This window comes from Neomonachus schauinslandi, chromosome 5 (assembly GCF_002201575.2).
Source record: "Neomonachus schauinslandi chromosome 5, ASM220157v2, whole genome shotgun sequence".
Classification (NCBI taxonomy): Eukaryota; Metazoa; Chordata; class Mammalia; order Carnivora; family Phocidae; genus Neomonachus; species Neomonachus schauinslandi.
Genome location: NC_058407.1, coordinates 60184973 through 60203155, shown reverse-complemented (window position 1 = coordinate 60203155; position 18183 = coordinate 60184973). Strand labels below are relative to the sequence as shown.

At 39.3% G+C, this 18183-nt stretch overlaps 1 protein-coding gene across 2 annotated transcripts in view; it reads right to left on the bottom strand.

Moving 5' to 3' along the window:
* Nucleotides 1–18183, bottom strand: part of LOC110577398 (cyclic AMP-dependent transcription factor ATF-7) — a 90275-nt gene that overhangs the window by 51712 nt on the left and 20380 nt on the right. Inside the window, exon 2 of one of the 2 annotated variants that reach the window (XM_021686721.2) lies at nucleotides 17161–17229. In XM_021686721.2, the coding sequence (XP_021542396.1) occupies nucleotides 17161–17208 (48 nt within the window). In that variant the 5' untranslated portion in view covers nucleotides 17209–17229. Of the gene's footprint in view, nucleotides 1–17160; nucleotides 17231–18183 lie in introns of those variants that run through there. The other variant, XM_044915391.1, reaches the window with a different exon arrangement.

Below are 18183 nucleotides of genomic sequence, written 5' to 3'. Positions count from 1 at the left end.
CTTAGGTATAAATCTAACAAAATATGTACAAGATCTCTATGAGGAAAATTACAAAACTCCAATGACTGAAATCATAGAAAAACTAAATAAATGGAGAGATATTCCATGTTCATGGATAGGTATACTCAATATTTTCAAGATGTCAGTTCTTCCCAACTTGATCTATGGATTCAATGCACTCTCAATCAAAATCCCAGTGAATTATTCGTGGATGTCAACAAACTGATTCTAAAGCTTAAATGGAGAGGCAAAAGACGCAGAATACCCAACACAATATTGAAAGAACAATGTTGATGGACTGACACTACCTAACTTCAAGATATACTCTAAAGCTACAGTAATCAAGACAATGTAGCACTGGTGAAAGAAGAGACAAAAAGATCAACAGACAGGACGGAGAGCCCAGAAGCAGACCCTCATAAATATAGTTAACTGATCTTTAACAAAGGAGCAAAGGCAATACAATGGAGCAAAGATAATCATTTCAACAAATGGTGCTGAGACAACTGGACATACACATGCAAAAAAACAAAACAAAACCCTAAACACAGACCTTACACTCTCCACAAAAATTAACTCAAAATGTATCATAGACATAAATGTAAAAGCCAAACTATAAAACCCCTAGAAGTTAGCGATGCCTGGGTGGCTCAGTCTATTAAGTATCAGACTCTTGTTAACAGCTTAGGTCTTGATCTCAGGGTTGTGAGTTCAAGCTCCTTGTTCGGCTCCATGCTGGGTGTGGAACCTTTACTTAAAACAAAACAAAACAAAAAAAACTCCTAGAAGGTAAATTAGAAGAAAACTTAGATAATCTTGGGTTTGGTGATAAACTTTTTAGATACAATACCAAAGGCACACAATTCATTAAAGAAATAATTAATAAGCTGGACTTGTTAAAATTAAAAACTTCTGCTCTGTGAAAGTCAGTATCAAGGGAATGAGAAGGCAAGCCACAGACTGGAGAAAATATTTGCAAAAGACATCTGATAAAGCAAAATACAGGGGCGCCTGGGTGGCTCAGTCGTTAAGCGTCTGCCTTCGGCTCAGGTCATGATCCCAGAGTCCTGGGATCGAGCCCCACATTGGGCTCCCTGCTCTGCAGGGAGGCTGCTTCTCCCTCTCCCACTCCCCCTGCTTGTGTTCCCTCTCTGTCTCTCTCTCTGTCAAATAAATAAATAAAATCTTTAAAATAAAAAAATTTTTAAAAAGCAAAATATATATCCAAAAAACTCTGAAAACTCAATAAAAAGAAAACAAACAAACCAATTAAAAAATGGGCCAAAGGGGCACCTGTGTGACTCAGTTGACTGAGCGTCCAACTCATGATTTTGGCTTAGGTCATGATCTCATGGGTCGTGGGAGTCTGCTTGAGATCCTCTCCCTCTGCCCCTCTCTTCACTCATGCTTGCTCGCTTGCTCTCTCTCTCTCTCAAATAAATAAATGAATTTTTAAAAATGGACCAAAGACCTTAACAGACAGCCCACCCAAGAAGATATACAGATGGATACAGATACACAAATGAAAAGATGCTCCAGATCACATGTCATCAGGAAAACACAAATTAAAACAACAATGACATACCACTACATACTTATTCAAATGGTCAACCTGCAGATCACTGAACATCGAATGCTGATGGGGGTGTGAAAGAATAGGAACTCTCTCATTCATTGCCGGTAGGAATGCAAAATGGTACAGCCACTTTGGGAGACAGTTTGGCAGTTTCTTACAAAAGTAAACACAATCTTACCATATGATCTAGCAATCACGCTGTTTAGTATTTATCCAAAGCAACTGAAAATTTATGTCCACACAAAAACCTGCACATGAATTTTTATAGCAGCTTTACTCATAATTGCTAAAACCTGGAAGCAATCAAGATATCCTTCAGTAGGTGGATGGATAAACTGTGGTATGTCCAGACAATGGACTATTATTCATCACTAAAAATAAATGAGGTATCAAGCCAAGAAAAAACATGGAGGAACCTTAAATGCATATTACTAATGCATATTAAGTGAAAGATAACAATCTGAAAAGGCTACATACTGTATGATTCCAACCAAATCGCTTTCTGAAAAAGGCAAAATGGTAAAGAGAGTAAAAAGATCAGTTGCTGCCAGGGGACAGGAGAATAGCACAGAGGATTTTTAGGGCAGTGAAAATATTCTATGATAATATAATGATGGATACATGTCATTATACATTTTTCCAAACCCATTAAAGGTACAACACCAAGAGTGAACCCTAAAGTAAACTATGGACTCTGGGTGATGATGATGTGTCAGTGTAGGTTCATCAGTTACAGTAAATGCACCACTCCAGTGGGGGATGCTGATAATGGCAGAGGCTATGTACCTGTTGGGGCAGGGGAATCTCTATACCTTCCTCTCAACTTTGCTGTGAAACTAGATAGCTCTAAAAATATAAAGCCTTAAAAAAAGTTGAAAATGACTAAGTAAAAATAAATAGCTTGAGTGCTCAGACAAGAGCCTGAAAAATTAAGCCTAGAGTACTACTCATTGCTTATTATTCTAAGACAGAAAAGCATAGCAAAGCAGAAAGTCCCGCTTCCAAGCAAGAACTGTTGTCTGTTTGACAGAGCTCCAATCCAATTATGCTCTAGCCGCTGATTTTTCTATCACTACTTCCCCTGTTTCAGAGACTGCATCCATGACCTTCTGTTCATGTGGTGGAGGAAGAAATTGCTTCCCAGAAAGCTTAGCCCACTGCATTTTACTAGATAAAGAAAAAACAAAAAGTCATTCGACTCTGACAAGCCGATTACTGTCTATGGAGGAGCAAAATGCCTGCCTTAGGACTAAGGAAATAGCCAACAAGGTACAATATGTTCAAACCTTTAACCACTGCTCTGCCAAGAGCTGCTACATATGTGCACACTACTCTCCTCTGAGCAGTCACATGCACATAACTGAAAAGTACAAGCCTCCATAAGGACGCTGTCTGGCTGTAGTTTCAAATGCATATAAAGTGAAAGTATGCTGAAACAAGTCTCCTCTTCCCACTTTTGCATTGCCTTATCTAGTAAAAATTAGAAGAAAAGGAAAGGCTGAAGAGGGAATAGCTAAACTGTTGAATCTAATACGGTGCCTTATAAAACAAACTTAGAGGGCGCCTGGGTGGCTCAGTTGGTTAAGCGACTGCCTTCGGCTCAGGTCATGATCCTGGAGTCCCGGGATCGAGTCCCGCATCGGGCTCCCTGCTCGGCGGGGGGTCTGCTTCGACCCTATCCCCTCTCATGTGTTCTCTCTCTCTCATTCTCTCTCTCTCAAAAAAAAAAAAAAAAACTTTTAAAAAAAAAAAAAAAAAAAAAAAAAACAAACTTAGACACCTAGACCCCTGAAAATTTTAGAGTAACTACTTTTATTGTCCCCTCCCAATACAGCCTAAGTGTACTAGAGTCTCTTCCTCAGTCCTAAGAAATACCTGAAACTGAAGTAAAATGACAAATGTCTGATGTTATGAACATATTAACAGTATAAAAAATTAATGTACACAGATTGTCACCGTGTAAAAAAACGATGCTCACTGAAGTGACAAGTGTCTGTAATACTATCTGCTCACTCTGGTATTCTAAAGATTTTATTTATTTATTTGAGAGAGAGAGAGAGAGCAGGAACGGGGAGAGGGGCAGAGGGAGAAGGAGAGAGAGAGAATCCCAAGCAGACTCTGCACTGAGCCTGATGTGGGGCTTGATCTCAGGACTCTGAGATCATGACCTGAGCTGAAATCAAGAGTCGGATGCTTAACTGACTGGGTCGCCCAGGTGCCCCTCACTCTGGTATTCTAGAGCAAAGTCCACCTATACGCCACACCTGAGATCTTTACAACTCCAGTGAAAACTCTTTTCACTTGATTCAAATAACTCATGCCAGTAAAAGGATTTGTTACTTGGTTTTTGTTTTTTTTCCCTGGTCAGTGATCTTGAGAACAGAGACACAAAAAGGAGGTAACTGAGGTTTAGTATTAAAATGCAGGCCTTGGGTGGCTCAGTCGGTTAAGTGTTTGCCTTAGGCTCAGGTATCATCCCAGAGTCCTGGGATCAAGCCCCATGTCGGGCTCCTTGCTCAGCTGGGAGCCTGCTTCTTCCTCTCCGTCTGCCTGCCGCTCCCCGCCCGCTTGTGCTTTCTCTCTATCAAATAAATAAAACCTTTAAAAAGTAAAAAAAAACTGTTTAAATTAAAAAAAATGCAGGCCTTAAAAAAAAAAAATCATCCACCCTATTAAGCTGCCAATATCTATCTGATAACCTCTTATAAGTCAAGCTTGTAGTCTCTGATAGGTTGCTGCTTTGAATCACCTTTTCTCTGCAGTTACAGTTTTATAAGACGTCGTGGCAGGAGAGAAAGAGAGAGAGAGACACACACACACACACACACACACGGACATGCATGCATACGCACAACTAACTGGTGTCAGAGGCACCCAGCAAAATAAACAAATGGGATCTCTGACACCTAGAGTGATCACTTTGGTAGTCTGTGACCTTGCCCAATAAGGCGTTCTCAGCTCTGAAGCCAAGAATTTAACTTCTTGGTCAGAGGTAGAAAAGACAAGACTTCAGTCAGATATTTCCTGCAGTTGAATGCAGTTAGTTTCACATAGTCCACAGTTATACAATGAATCATTATCAGAATCAAGAAGGAAAATATATATTTTAAGCAGCCATGCAATAAAATATAAAGACAGACAAAACATACAAAGAACACTTGTACTATAAATATCAACCACGAGACTCTCCAATCTCTTTCAATCCTGTGTACTTCCACATATTTTTATCACAAATTATTTCACGTAAATATTTCCATATATCTATTAAGCCACAGATTTTCACTTCTAATGATAAATGAGAGGTCCACAGCATTAATACACCACAAGGGAAAAGGAAGACCAGACATGTGGAAGTGCTATCAAATCAAAGAAGAGGATGTAAGATCTGAGTAGAGAAGAATTTTATTATTCAACAGGTAAGACCTTCCACGCAGTTGTACGCTCAGAACTTCAGGGGATAAACAAGCTAGCAATCACCAGGCAGAATACACATCTCACTACACCGTTAACCAACTTCTAGCCATACCCTAATCCCACCTTAGCTATATGTCCTCTTGTTAATAAACAGTATGGCAGACACTAATAACCAAAGCCCCACTACTACGTGACTCTACACAAAGCAAGATACCATTTGCATCTGGGGGCTTACAGGCATAAAACTAAGAATGGGAAGAAGGGAATGTGAATCAGGAAGTAACCCAGTCTAGAATTCACAAAGATGACACCACAATGCTTCTTTGGGCCTATGAGTGGAGGATGCTAAAGTCAAGATTTTTAGGTCCCAGTTTTCTGGTTCTGTCTACCTTTCTGGTTGGTCAAGAATTCATTTTCTTTCTCATCTTAAAATCATGTCCCTGCTACAAAAGGGTTTGTTTACCTCAGAGAGAGCTAGCCACATCTCAGCAGCATTCCCAGGCAGATAAAAAACCATTCCAGATTAAGGCTGAGGCAGTTGCAGAGAGGTCCCTTCATGTGAGTAAGAATTCTTATCTTTTTGTACAGGTCAAGCTCAGTTATAGATCCAGCTCTCTCTGGTATAGCAGCCAAGTGCCTAGATCAGTAATAAACTGTAGCCAGGACTTACTTAACTGATTGCACTGGGACCATTTACCAAAAAACTACTTACTTTTTTTTACCCCCTATGCTAGATGAGAATATTTACATGTATAGGGAGAATAGTAAGAAACCAATTTAGCCTAGTAGTTAAGAGTGCTAATCTGGAATCTATCTGGGTTTGCGTAATAGCTCCATCACAAAATATTGTGTGGCCTTGTGCAAGTTAATTCAGTCTCTCTGAGCCTTAGCTTTCTCATCTGTACAACAGGGATAATATTATACCCTCCCTCAGGGGATTTCTAGGATTAAATAAAATAGTATCTATAAAGCACTTTTGTACAGTACATAAGAGCTCAGTTAGCTGTTGTATTACTGCTGTTGCTGTTATTATTCCATTAATAAAGTTAAACAATTTTCTTTGTATTTTGTTCTCTCCCATTCCCCCCATCTGATCATTGGGTGGAATATAATTTTTCACATTATATTAACATAACATTTCCTCTAAGTTGTATGTGTATGTATGTATACCTGAGCTGTTGGTCTGCACTAATTGATATTAATCCTGAACATCATGTTATAGAGCCTTCTGTAGGCTAATGTTCATTTTACCAGAGTCAATTCAGCTCAACAAGAGGTAAACTAAATTAGCTTTGAGGCCAAGACTGGACCCAAGTCTAGAAGGTGACGAATGACTATCTCTATGAAAAGAAATCTTACCCAATACTAGGGAGTTAGAATTCTAAGTAGATAGGAAGCTTGAATCCTAGAACTAGAGAAATCAGTTCACTCTCCTTCCCTCATATTTTATCAATATAAATTTTCCAGGGCAGGAAAAAGAGGAAATATCTTTCTATCCAAAAAGAATTAAGTTGCTTCCAGCGTTTATTAGGGCCCTTCTTAAGATTTGTACCTCTCAACTAGCTTCTAATAGAAGGAAGTTGAAATAGCCCAATACAAAACTAAGAAATAAATTTGTTTATCTTTGACATCCTCATAAGTTGCCATGTCTCCTTTGCTCAGGAACCATTTCACCTAAGCCAGTCCTCATCTACTATCCCCTAACCCAAATACAAACTTCTACTCCTTTATGTAGCCAATATTACATCTGTGGATAAGCTGATTTATACTAAAGTGTGAATGACAGCTCCAATACTTTTCTAGCAACTTATTAGTTTACATGAATCTTTAATGTAGAAGTACAGAGAATTACTTTAAGATAGGGAATCTTTCTTCCTTACCTTTAAATTGCACTGACTTTTTTCAGTCACATATAAGGCTGACGATGGGAGGAATGGAAAGGACACTTTATTGTACCCAACCTCATCAAAGGAAAAGGGATCATGGGCTCTACTTCTTGCTTTGCTCAGCTCTAATACCTTCACTCCCCAGATATAGCCCATTCAATATTCATCCTACCCTTGCTCCCAACACCTAGAACAGGTAAAACTGTCTCTAGGCAAGCCAAATCTTTTAACATCAGAGAGACTCCCAGAAGACAAGAAAAGCTGCCACCTTAATATCCCTGGAGGGATTCTTGGGACTTTTAGAGGGACCTTGGAGCTGTGACCTTACATGTTTAATTTTCTCTCCCCCTTTCTCCAGCTATTCCTAATCACATGGTTATCTGCTCACAACTTTAAAGAATTAGAGGACTGCATGATTCTAACTATATGACGTTCTGGAAAAGGCAAACTATGGAGACAGTAAAAAGATCAGTGGTGGGGTGCCTGGGTGGCTCAGTAGGTTAAGCATCCAACTCTTGATTTAAGCTCAGGTCATAATCTCAGGGCTGTGAGATTGGGCCCTGCATAGGACTCTGCACTCAGTAGGGAGTCGGCTTGGGATTCTCTCTCTCCCTCTGCCCCTCCCCCCACTCACACTCTCTCTCAAATAAATACATCTTAAATATATATATATATAAAAAAAGATCAGTGGTTACCAAGTGTTGGGGGTAGGAGTGGGGAGGGATGAGTAAGTGGAACACAGGATTTTTTAGAGCAGTGAAACTATTCTATATGATACAATAATGGTGGGTACATGTTATTATACACTTGTCAAGACCCATAGAATGGGGGTGCCTGGGTGGCTCAGTCGTTAAGCGTCTGCCTTCAGCTCAGGTCATGATCCCAGGGTCCTGGGATCAAGCCCCGCATCAGGCTCTCTGCTAGGCGGGAAGCCTGCTTCTCCCTCTCCTACTCCCCCTGCTTGTGTTCCCTCTCTTGCTGTCTCTATCAAATGAATAAATAAAATCTTAAAAAAAAAAAAAAGACCCACAGAATGTACAACAAAGATTAAACCCTAATGTAGCTTATGGACTTCAGTTATATTAATGTATCAATATTGGCTCATCAGTTATAACAAATGTACCACACTAACATAAGATACAATAGCAGGGGGGGGCGCCTGGGTGGCTCAGTCTGTTAAACGTCTGCCTTCAGCTCAGGTCATGATCCCAGCACCCTGGGGATCAACCCCCGCATCAGGGTCCCTGCTCAGTGGGAAACTTGCTTCTCCCTCTCCCTCTGCTGCTCCCCCTGCTTGTGCGCTCATAAACAAACAAACTAACTAACAAAATCCTTAAAAAAACAAGATAAAGTAGCAGGGGAGAATAAGGAGGGTATATGGGAACTCTCAGAACTTTCTACTCAACTTTTAAGATTTTATTTATTTACTTGAAAGAGAGAGCACAAGCGAGGGAGATGGGCAGAGGGAGAGGGAGAAGCAGACTCCCCGTTGAGCAGGGAGCCCAAAGCGGGGCTCGATCCCAGGACCCAGGACCATGACCTGAGCCGAAGGCAGATGCTTAACCGACTGAGCCACCTAGGCAACCCTCCACTCAATTTTTCTGTAAGTGTAAAACTGATATAAAGAACAGTGTATTATTTTTAATTAGAGGAAACACTGGTTAATAATCCCCACCAGGTACAATGACTAATAAGAACCAAGATAAGCGGTACAAGAAGAAGGCAAACAGTAAAAAATGAGACTATAGCGCTTAATCACAAACTAGACAGGATGATAACTAAAGACAAGGAAAGAGGCTTGAGGAAGTGAGGGAAGGAGAGAGAGAGACAATTCTCACATCATTTTTATAGTGACTGGTGTGCAAAAAAACTAAAGCAAATATTACCTCCCTCAGAGAAAGAGAAGCTTATAAGGGGTACTGAGATACCTGGCAGAAAAATTACCACCATTAAGCCTCTGGCATACTTACAAGTGTCACCCTGATGCCTCTCCCTGTGGCTAAGAAATCAGAGCTTGTCATTGTAACCAAGTCTGCAACCTGTGCTGGTGCCAATCTTTATGGTAAATTGAGGCATTTTTCAGGAAAATCAAGGGATAATTGCCTAGTATCAAAAGCAGATCTGACCCTTGGGAGGAGAAAGGAGGTGTTCCTTTTGCCACAGGATGATTTCTCTCTGGAATAACATAAATGGCTCTTCAAGAGACTACGTCTTTGATAAGCGGAGCTGCAATTCTGACAGCCAATCTGCCGAATGCCGAACAGAGCACTCAGCTTTCCACAATGACTCAAAGGACACGGCAAGACTGCAGATTTATTCTGCTGACTTTCCCTGCAGAGCTACCTAAGTTTTTCAAAGGCAAAAAGGAAGAACTCTTTCCTTCAACCCAGGGACTTGCAACTTCCACCTGGGATCTAAAGACAGAACTATGTTTGCTCAAAATCTGACATCATCGATGTGAGCAAGGAGATTTAAAAGCTGGAATGATGGCTGGCAATTTTGGTCTTTAGAGCAGAAGTTGGTTCGGCTCTTCAATCTGCTGGCAGAATCAGCAGCCACACAGGGCACATGGTGTGCCAGACTGGGAATGGGCTAATTTCAAAATTCATTCTCATTTCTCTCTGTACTTTCACATGGCGATTGCAAATAGTCCAGATTCTTACCAAAGCACAATCTTAGGTGGTGTATTTCACTGCACAAAGAAATTTCAAAGTAAAAACACAATTACAAAGAGATAAACCCCAGGGGCGCCTGTTTGGCTCAGTTGTTAAGCGTCTGCCTTCGGCTCAGGTCATGATCCCAGGGTCCTGGGATTGAGCCCCGTATCAGGCTCCCTGCTCAGAGGGAAGCCTGCTTCCCCCTCTCCCACTCACTGGCTTGTGTTCCCTCTCTCACTGTGTCTCTCTCTGTCAAATAAATTTTAAAAAAATCTTAAAAAAAAAAAAAAAAAGAGATAAACCCCAAACCTTCCATCTTTTCTCCACAATGTTTTCCTTCTTGAAATCTTATCCTTCAACTGATAATTTTTGACGGATTTAAAAGCAAATTCTAGCGACAATAAACTATTAATAGCAGCATTTCTCCCTCACAATTTGTATGTCATTTCTTCAAGATGAGATTTTGAAAGAGAAAAGCTCTCTACATATCCTAAGTCAAAAGTAACAGCCACATGCTATGATTTATAGGACAGTCCCTCTATGGTTAAATAGATTCAACCCTCAACAGACAAAAGAAAACTAGGCTTGAGAGTTAAGATATGCCATTTGTTTGAAATCTTTTTCATCTTATAATAAACAACTATTTTAAAACACTAAAATTTAGAGATAATCAGTTCTATTTTGATTTTTAAAAATATTCATTGCTGTACTGAGCAAATACCCTGGAACAGGAACTGGAGCATGGGCAGTAGTAATAGCAAAATATAGCACAGAAAATTATAAGCAGAAAATCAGAATAAGATTTTTTTCCCAAAAAACAAAACATATAACCCCTTTTACAAAAACAAATGAAAAGAGGACAAAAATAAAGACATTCTGCGTTATAAATAACACTGGCAAACAATAAATATCTTAAATTTTTAGACAAAACCAAAAGTCTAAAGATCTGGCTAAGTGAAATTTAGCTAAGTGTTTACTAATGTTTGCAACTGTAACCCTTTCAAAGGGGTTTATCATTTGGTTATAGAGACTCAATTAAGATCAAAACCTGGCTCTTCCCTAACTCCAAATGAAGGGGCTTCCCTTATACTGTAAAGCCAATTTAAAAAGGACACTGTGTTTTAATATAAGTCACCAGCATATGGCTAAAAAGCTTAAGTTTGTCCGGTTACATCCTTTGACAGAACATTGAAGTTCTCTTTCCTCTCCTATGAAAGAGCTTCCAGAGAGCATCACTTACACCTTGTTCATAATGCACAATTTATCGGCATTTTGTTTCCTTTCTAAATGGCCGGGAGGGAAGAAGAGCTCCATAGCCACTGTGTGTGGTTAGTAATGGCGCTTTTACTTGTCATTGTACAAAGCCTGTTAAATATTTACAACACAGACAGCAATATCTAGTCCTAAACACCCAGTTGTGAGTTTGAATTTTTTTAGAAATAAATCTATGACAAGTTTTCCCCAGCAAAACGCCAGAAGACTTTACTAACAGCTTCAAAAGACCCAGCGGGTCCAGAGGAGCAGTTATAGGCCATCTGGTGATTACTTATTATTATTTATACAGCACTGTAGATGTACACACAGATGTGTTATGAATCCACATACAGAGCAGGCCCTAACAAGAGCTTCAGACAAAATGCGACTGCTGAGCAAGTCAATCTGCATTAAAGAAACACGCTAACCAGAAAGAGGGAACACATCGGCTGTTCTTCAATCTGCCGCATTAGCTGGAAGAGTATTTGATAAGAGAACGATGAATTCTACATAATGATGACAATATATTGTAAGTTAACAACCTAGCTATATGTGGTTTTGCAGGGGAGGCAAAAGAGGGACTAATGAAGGACAGGCTCTCAGATCCAGAAGGCACTTTATTAATTCGGCATTTTATAAAAGAAGGGACTAGGAAACAGCCTCTCTCCTGAGTTAGGAAGAACTGAGATACAAAGATACAGGATTTTTTTTTTCCTACCAGGAATGCTCTGAGAACAGTTTCTGGGCTCCCATTCCAAATATTAAGTCATACCCAAGGAAAACAAGGGTGAATAAATGAAAAATTTCATCTTAATTTCTTGGGTATAGCTCTAATTAGGTTCATACAGCCTCCCCGCCTCCCCCCCCCCCCCGCCATCCTCACTCCTCGGCAGACTGGGGCAGGGATGCTTTTAATCTACTATGTTCTTAGTAACATAATAATAACGGTAACATAAAAAGCTAAAATCACCAACCACATGTTTCTAAAGGCAAGTGTCAAGAGTGCCAGATCGGACATTAAAAACAGGTTTAATTCCTTGCTCTTAATACATTTACATTTTTTAAAATCTTAGTCCCAATTCTGTCCACACGATGCATAACAGTGGTCTACTTCCATCACAAGGGTTCATAAAACTGTACATACTCTGAATGGACTGAAAGTTACTGCAAAATCAACATATTATTACAAAAAACAAGGTTAGCATTTGGCCTAATTGTGTATAATGCAGTGTATTTTCAGCTGCCTGACAGCATGCAGGCACTCTTACCAGATGGGAACTGGATGAATTATTGAATGAAATATGAATTATTAAATAAAAATTTGAATTTTTTTAAACTCTTCGCAGGGGGTGAGGAAGAAAGGCTTATTTGTTTGCCTGAAATTGCCCTCACCTGTCGAAGCGTGTAAAGATGGCATACACCACCATAAATGGCATTTACCTATCAGAGCCATTTCTTCCTGGTTATTCTCTAATTCAAGATGCTCTCTTGACATAAAGAATTAGTCATCGGCACCAACGCATTCTTCCTTCTTTTCTTTTGTGCTAATGCCAGGTAAGAGGGAAACTTGCCAAAGGGACAGAATTAAAAATCCAGAGTCCCATAGTACCAGTATGGCCCACTTAAAGGGAGGGCTGGGATAACAGAAAAAAATCTCTATAGACTTGTGTTACATAGGCAATAAAACATATACCTTTGTAGCATGCCAGCATTTAACCAATCATAGAAGCTATTTGTTGCCTCATATACTACAAAGCAATAGAGATTTAAGGGATAATGTTCATGGAGGCAGAGGATACGAAGCAATAAACAGCACTGGAGGTTGGTTAAATGCCAAGTGAAGCCAGGACTACAGCACCATAAACATTATTCCTATTATATGACAAGATAAGGAGGTACAAGAAGCTGCCCTCAAACCCACCACAACTAGAGCTCTACTGCTATTCTTGGCCTCAGAAAGGGAAAGCAGGCCCTGGAGGTCTATGAGCTAGTTATGTGTTTCACGTCTCAGATAGATATGAGCAGAACTTCAACCTGTACCTAAATGTCCTCTGGGAAAAGAAAAGATCCAGTAGTGGATATCCTTAGGGAGAAAAAAAAGAGTTAACAGCCCCTCAGGTCACACTGGACAGAGAAACAATCAAAGGGTTTTTTCTTAAAAGGACAGAGTGGATACAGAGTGGTTATGACCAAAACCTTCCTCAATGGCTAATGATGGGGTGATCCTGTTCATTAGAAGTATCTCCTCAGAGGAACTGTGTTCCTGCTCTTAAAGAAACAGATATTCTAGGTAATAAGCTTATATGATCAGCTTCTGCTCAAAGGCTTAGTTATGGTAACCAGAAGGACTACTTAAATCTGCATGATTTGTACTGCAAAACAGTGTCATGTTCCCGAGAGGGAGGTACAGGAATATGGAATTTGTTGACTCCTAGTAATAAAAACTGGGCAAAAAGTGTCCAAAAGGTAAGTTATCTAACCGCATTTACAAATTCAAGATTACTGTCGAAACATAGACCAGTTGACCCTTGAACAACATGGGTTTGAACTGCATAGGTCCACCTATACGTGGATTTTTTTTTTTTTTGATAAATATAGCACAGTACCATAAATTTTCTCTTCCTTACAATTTTCTTTCTTTTTTTTTTTTAAAGATTTTATTTATTTATTTGAGAGAGAGAGAGAATGAGAGACAGAGAGCACGAGAGGGAAGAGGGCAGAGGGAGAAGCAGACCCCCTGCTGAGCAGGGAGCCCGATGTGGGACTCGATCCTGGGACTCCAGGATCATGACCTGAGCTGAAGGCAGTCGCTTAACCAACTGAGCCACCCAGGCGCCCTCTTCCTTACAATTTTCTTAACGTTTTCTTTTCTCTGGCTTACTCCAAAGTGAGAATACAGTATATAGTACATATAACACACAAAATATGGGTTAATCAACTGTTTATGTTTTATTGGTAAGGCTTCAGGTCAACAGTAGGCTATTAGTAGTTAAGTTTTTGGGGAGTCAAAAGTTATATGCAGATTTTTAACTCCCCCGTGTGCTCCTAATCCTTCCATTGGTCAAGGGTCAACTATAGTTTTTCCTGTTTCCACAAACAACAGAACAATTTTACAATCCACCTTTAAATAAAAATGTTCCCCAAAGCATCAAAAACAAAAGACTACCTAAATTCAGCACCAAACTAATTTTAATAACACAGAAGGAAAGCCATTTTATAGTCACAATGGTTTTAATTAGATGCTATCTTATAAACATTTCAAAAACCCAAACCACTCAAATTCAACCCAACCCTTTGCCACAGGGTATCTGGGGTACTGTTGCCTTAACAACGTTAACCCATTCTCTGGAGGCAGCTCTATTAACTATTCCTGCTACCACATTCCATAGAGAGGTATTAGCAAGAATATTGCTTTCCCTAAGTTCCTCTTCATGAGAGTGATGAGGCCTCAAGAGAAACAGGGTCTCAACAGGAGAATAGGGATGAGAGGGCTCAAAACACCCTATCATCTGTCTTTTCAGATAAGAATGCAAAGAATACAACGTTCAGCAGCCATCTTTCTTTTAAAAAAGTGCATGCAGCATATTTAGAATTCAGCTGTGTCACATCAGACTTACTGTTGGGAAGTAGATCATGAACAGAATCCAAAAATAACAGCCATTAAAGACCTAGCAACCAAAACATGTTTACGTATCCATTGAAAGCCCTGTGGTTTTGATTATATGGTGGACAGCATAATCCACTAGTCTATTTTAGGTGAATTTTCCTTTCACCTTCCCTTAATATTAAGGCGTAAGATGATTTCTGAGTTTAGGGGTACATAGGGTAAAGTCTGAGCAGAGAACAGATACTGAAATAATGCAAGATTCCTATACTTTTTCTCTGCTGGTTGGTTTTTTTAAGGATCAGTCTCTTGAATTCTAATTTGCTTTCATTCCTTCTTCCTCTAAGTGGTAGAAACCACTGATTTTTGAGGCTTCTACGGCAATAAGTTCTAAACCATGTCTTGTAAAAATTATCATGGTCCTTATTACCACTACTGGGATTTACGTAGCTTTTTAAAAAAATTATTCTACCGTGTCTGGAATAAAAATTTTGAATCAATGACAGTGGATCATAAATAGCTTGAAGGCCTCAAGTGGCTCCAGGATGAAACCATTTTCAAGGGATATAAGAAAGCTGGATGACAGGCCAAGGGTAGTTTTGCTTTCCCAAATTTATCTTCCCTGCCAGATTTCTACTATTTCATATAATGGAAAGCAATCACAGTAAAGTAAATCTTGTAGAGATCCCACTTTAGAGTTAATTGTCACTAGATATTGGGAGAAACTTGGAAGGTGACTAAATATAACTAAAGAACTACAATTTTTACCTGACCATAAAGTCCTGACATGCAAAGGAGGAAAAGGGACGAATGAATGATGCTACTTTCAATCCTTTTCTATGAAACAAGTAACTTGAATCCAAAAGAAGGTAGCAATCTCCCTGAGTTCCATATCCGCTGAGGGGGAGAAAAGCCTTCAGGACCAACACTAGAGGTTGTAAGGAATCTGAACAACCAAAACACCAGCAAACAATTCAGAAATGGGAGGAAGAAGTAGGGGAAGGAAGAAGCTTATGATAAACAGTATCCAACAATACAAAAGGAACCAAAGTAAAAAGGCCCTACTGTTTTTACCACCTCTAGTCCAAAAAATGCAAAACAAAAAGAAACAAACACAAAATCCTCTGGGATCTCACAAATTTCAGTGAAAATTACTCTTTTCTGATGAGAGGGCCTAAAGAAACCCATTTATACCTTTCTTCCTCAGGGAGCTTAAGAGATGCTTTCCCGGTTTATTCCTTTAATTTTATAATCCATTTTAATTTCTTTAAGTCCTTGTCTAGGTGGTTTTAGGCATAAAACATAAGAGGGGCACTGAGAAGCTTAAACAGTAAATGAAGAAAAATAAATATAAGTATGAGAAAAATAAATCTTTTCACCCAAAATGCAGATTTTAAAATGGAGATAAGTGAAAAGGGTCCCAGGTATCAATTATGGAAATCACAGTAAATAGTATTATCAACAAATCTACACACAAAAATTTGGAGGGATCAAGTTCAGATATGTATTCTAATACAGCTGTCTGAAAAATGAAACAAATTTACCCTAATTTCCCAAGCGGCTTCTATTGTAAAATAAAACACAAATCACATGGGGGGAAACAGTCAACAATAACGTTGAAAATTCTGACAAGAAAGGAAATATACCCTACAATGCTGAGTACTTCAGAATGCAATGGCTTTTTTAGACTTTTCTGAAATTTTCAGTGTTTACTGGAATTTGGAATCCTCCTTCTGCTTATTCCTTGTCACTACTCTCATCTCATTCACCTCTCAAATTCCAATTCTTAGGAATCTCTGGAACTTAACTCTCTTCTTTCTGCTTAAGTATTTACAATGTTTAATAGAACTAGTCTGCAATTTCACATACCACCAGTAAGTGTCACTGGGCAGTCAAATGGCATATTCCTAACTGAACAGAAACTCAACCCTCAGTTCCATAAAATCAATTCATGAAGGCTGATAAAACTTCCTTTGTATGCTTTTCTTCATCGTTTGTGGAACATGGCAGTAGGGGAGGGTCTAGGAAGAAGAGTTAAGAAGGTACAAAATGGAGGGGGGGGTGTAAAAAGGCAGTTTCAACAAAATTACTTTATTAAAAAAGCATATAATGAAAAATATCTGACACATAATGTACACATATGCAAACAATAACATGGCAGCTGACACACAACAAGGCATTTCATGGTGTCAGAAAGGGAAGATGGTTGAGAAATCTTGTAGTTTATATACTGCTGTGAGATCTCAGGTTCTACGCTGGATTTGTATTTCCTAGATAGAAAGATATCTGCCTTACCTACCAACGATTTTCTGGATCCACAGTCCAAAGAAACTTTTTTCTTATGTAAAAAATCCAATAGACTCCAACAAATTGGGGTTCACGATGAACGGGTACATTCTCAGCTGCCTACTCTAAATATGTTAAGCACACTTTTATATCCACGAAGGCTGAGGAAAAGATATTTCTAAACTTGTTTTATATTTAGATGGATAGCTTTAGAAAGCAGGAGAGAGCAACATGTATTCCTCAACACTGTGTGTTGGGAAACAAACACTGGTAGAATAACAATATGAAAGAGAGCAAGGCAGATTTCATTACGGTAGAGTGCCTACACTTCCTCATAACATGGATTTACACACTGCAAATCCTCTGATCTGATTACCTCCAGTGATCACGTAAAATACCGGCTTTAAACTCTTTGCCTTAGTGATAAAACAGCCACTTTGATTCACAACGAGACATTCACAATAAAGTATATTGTAAACGTACCTGTCCACAGCCCGGGGCATTGCACACAAATGGTCTGTCGTCTCCCATATTTCATATAGCAGAGCGGAGCTGAGGAGGGGGAGGCAGGGGGAAAAGTTATGTTAAATACTCTGGAGTTAAAAAAAAAAAGTGCTTCAAAAATATCAAGGCTAGAAACAGGTGTTCCAAGAATGCTGTCTATGAAAGCTAAAACACAGGCTACTTTGGGGAGACCCATTAGACAGGTGGCATATGATCTACTGCGCCTCAACTGAAACTTTTAATTAGAAAAATTGAGACCTAAATAGTGAAGGAATTTCAAACCTTTGGTAGATTTTCCCTCTTTCTTCTACAGTATATAACACACTCCTCTAGTCTGCTGAATTACAATCAGTGCAGTTCCCCATGTCAATAAATCCACTGAACATTCGATGCGGAAGCCATATTTCTGAACTAGAGAAGACCAAAATTTGTCATTTAATTAATTAAGGGATTATAGGAGGGGTGCTCCATTTTACAGGGCTATAATCTGGCTCCCTGGTGTATAAACTACGAGACTGTTGGCAAGGGCTGTTTATCCCAGATTATTGCCAAAGAAAACAAAGCACCCATCCCATTGGGCTGCACGGGAAATGATTTTCATTAATAAAAAAATAAAAATAAAAACCTTCTCTCCCCACTGGGAGCCTCCTTCTCCCCCCACCAATCGTCTGTGGCAAATGGAGAAATATCGGTGCCCTTCCCCCTCTAATTCTATTTATGGCTAGGTTTTTAAAAGCAGCAATAAAACAAATGTCGACTCTTTGGGGGTTTACTGGGTGAATATGTTCCGGCTGTTTGTGCCGCTCTCGGCCAGAGTTCTTGGGCTGCTCTGTTGCAGCCAACAGATGTGTGCTGCTGCAGGGGATAAAAGAAATGGCACTAAAAAAACAAAAAAAAAAAAAAAAAGAAATGGCACTAAAAGGCATCACCATCCATCCTCTATTTCTCTGAAGAATTTAACAGGGTTTATACTGTTGTTGTTCTTTAAGTATTGAAGCTAAA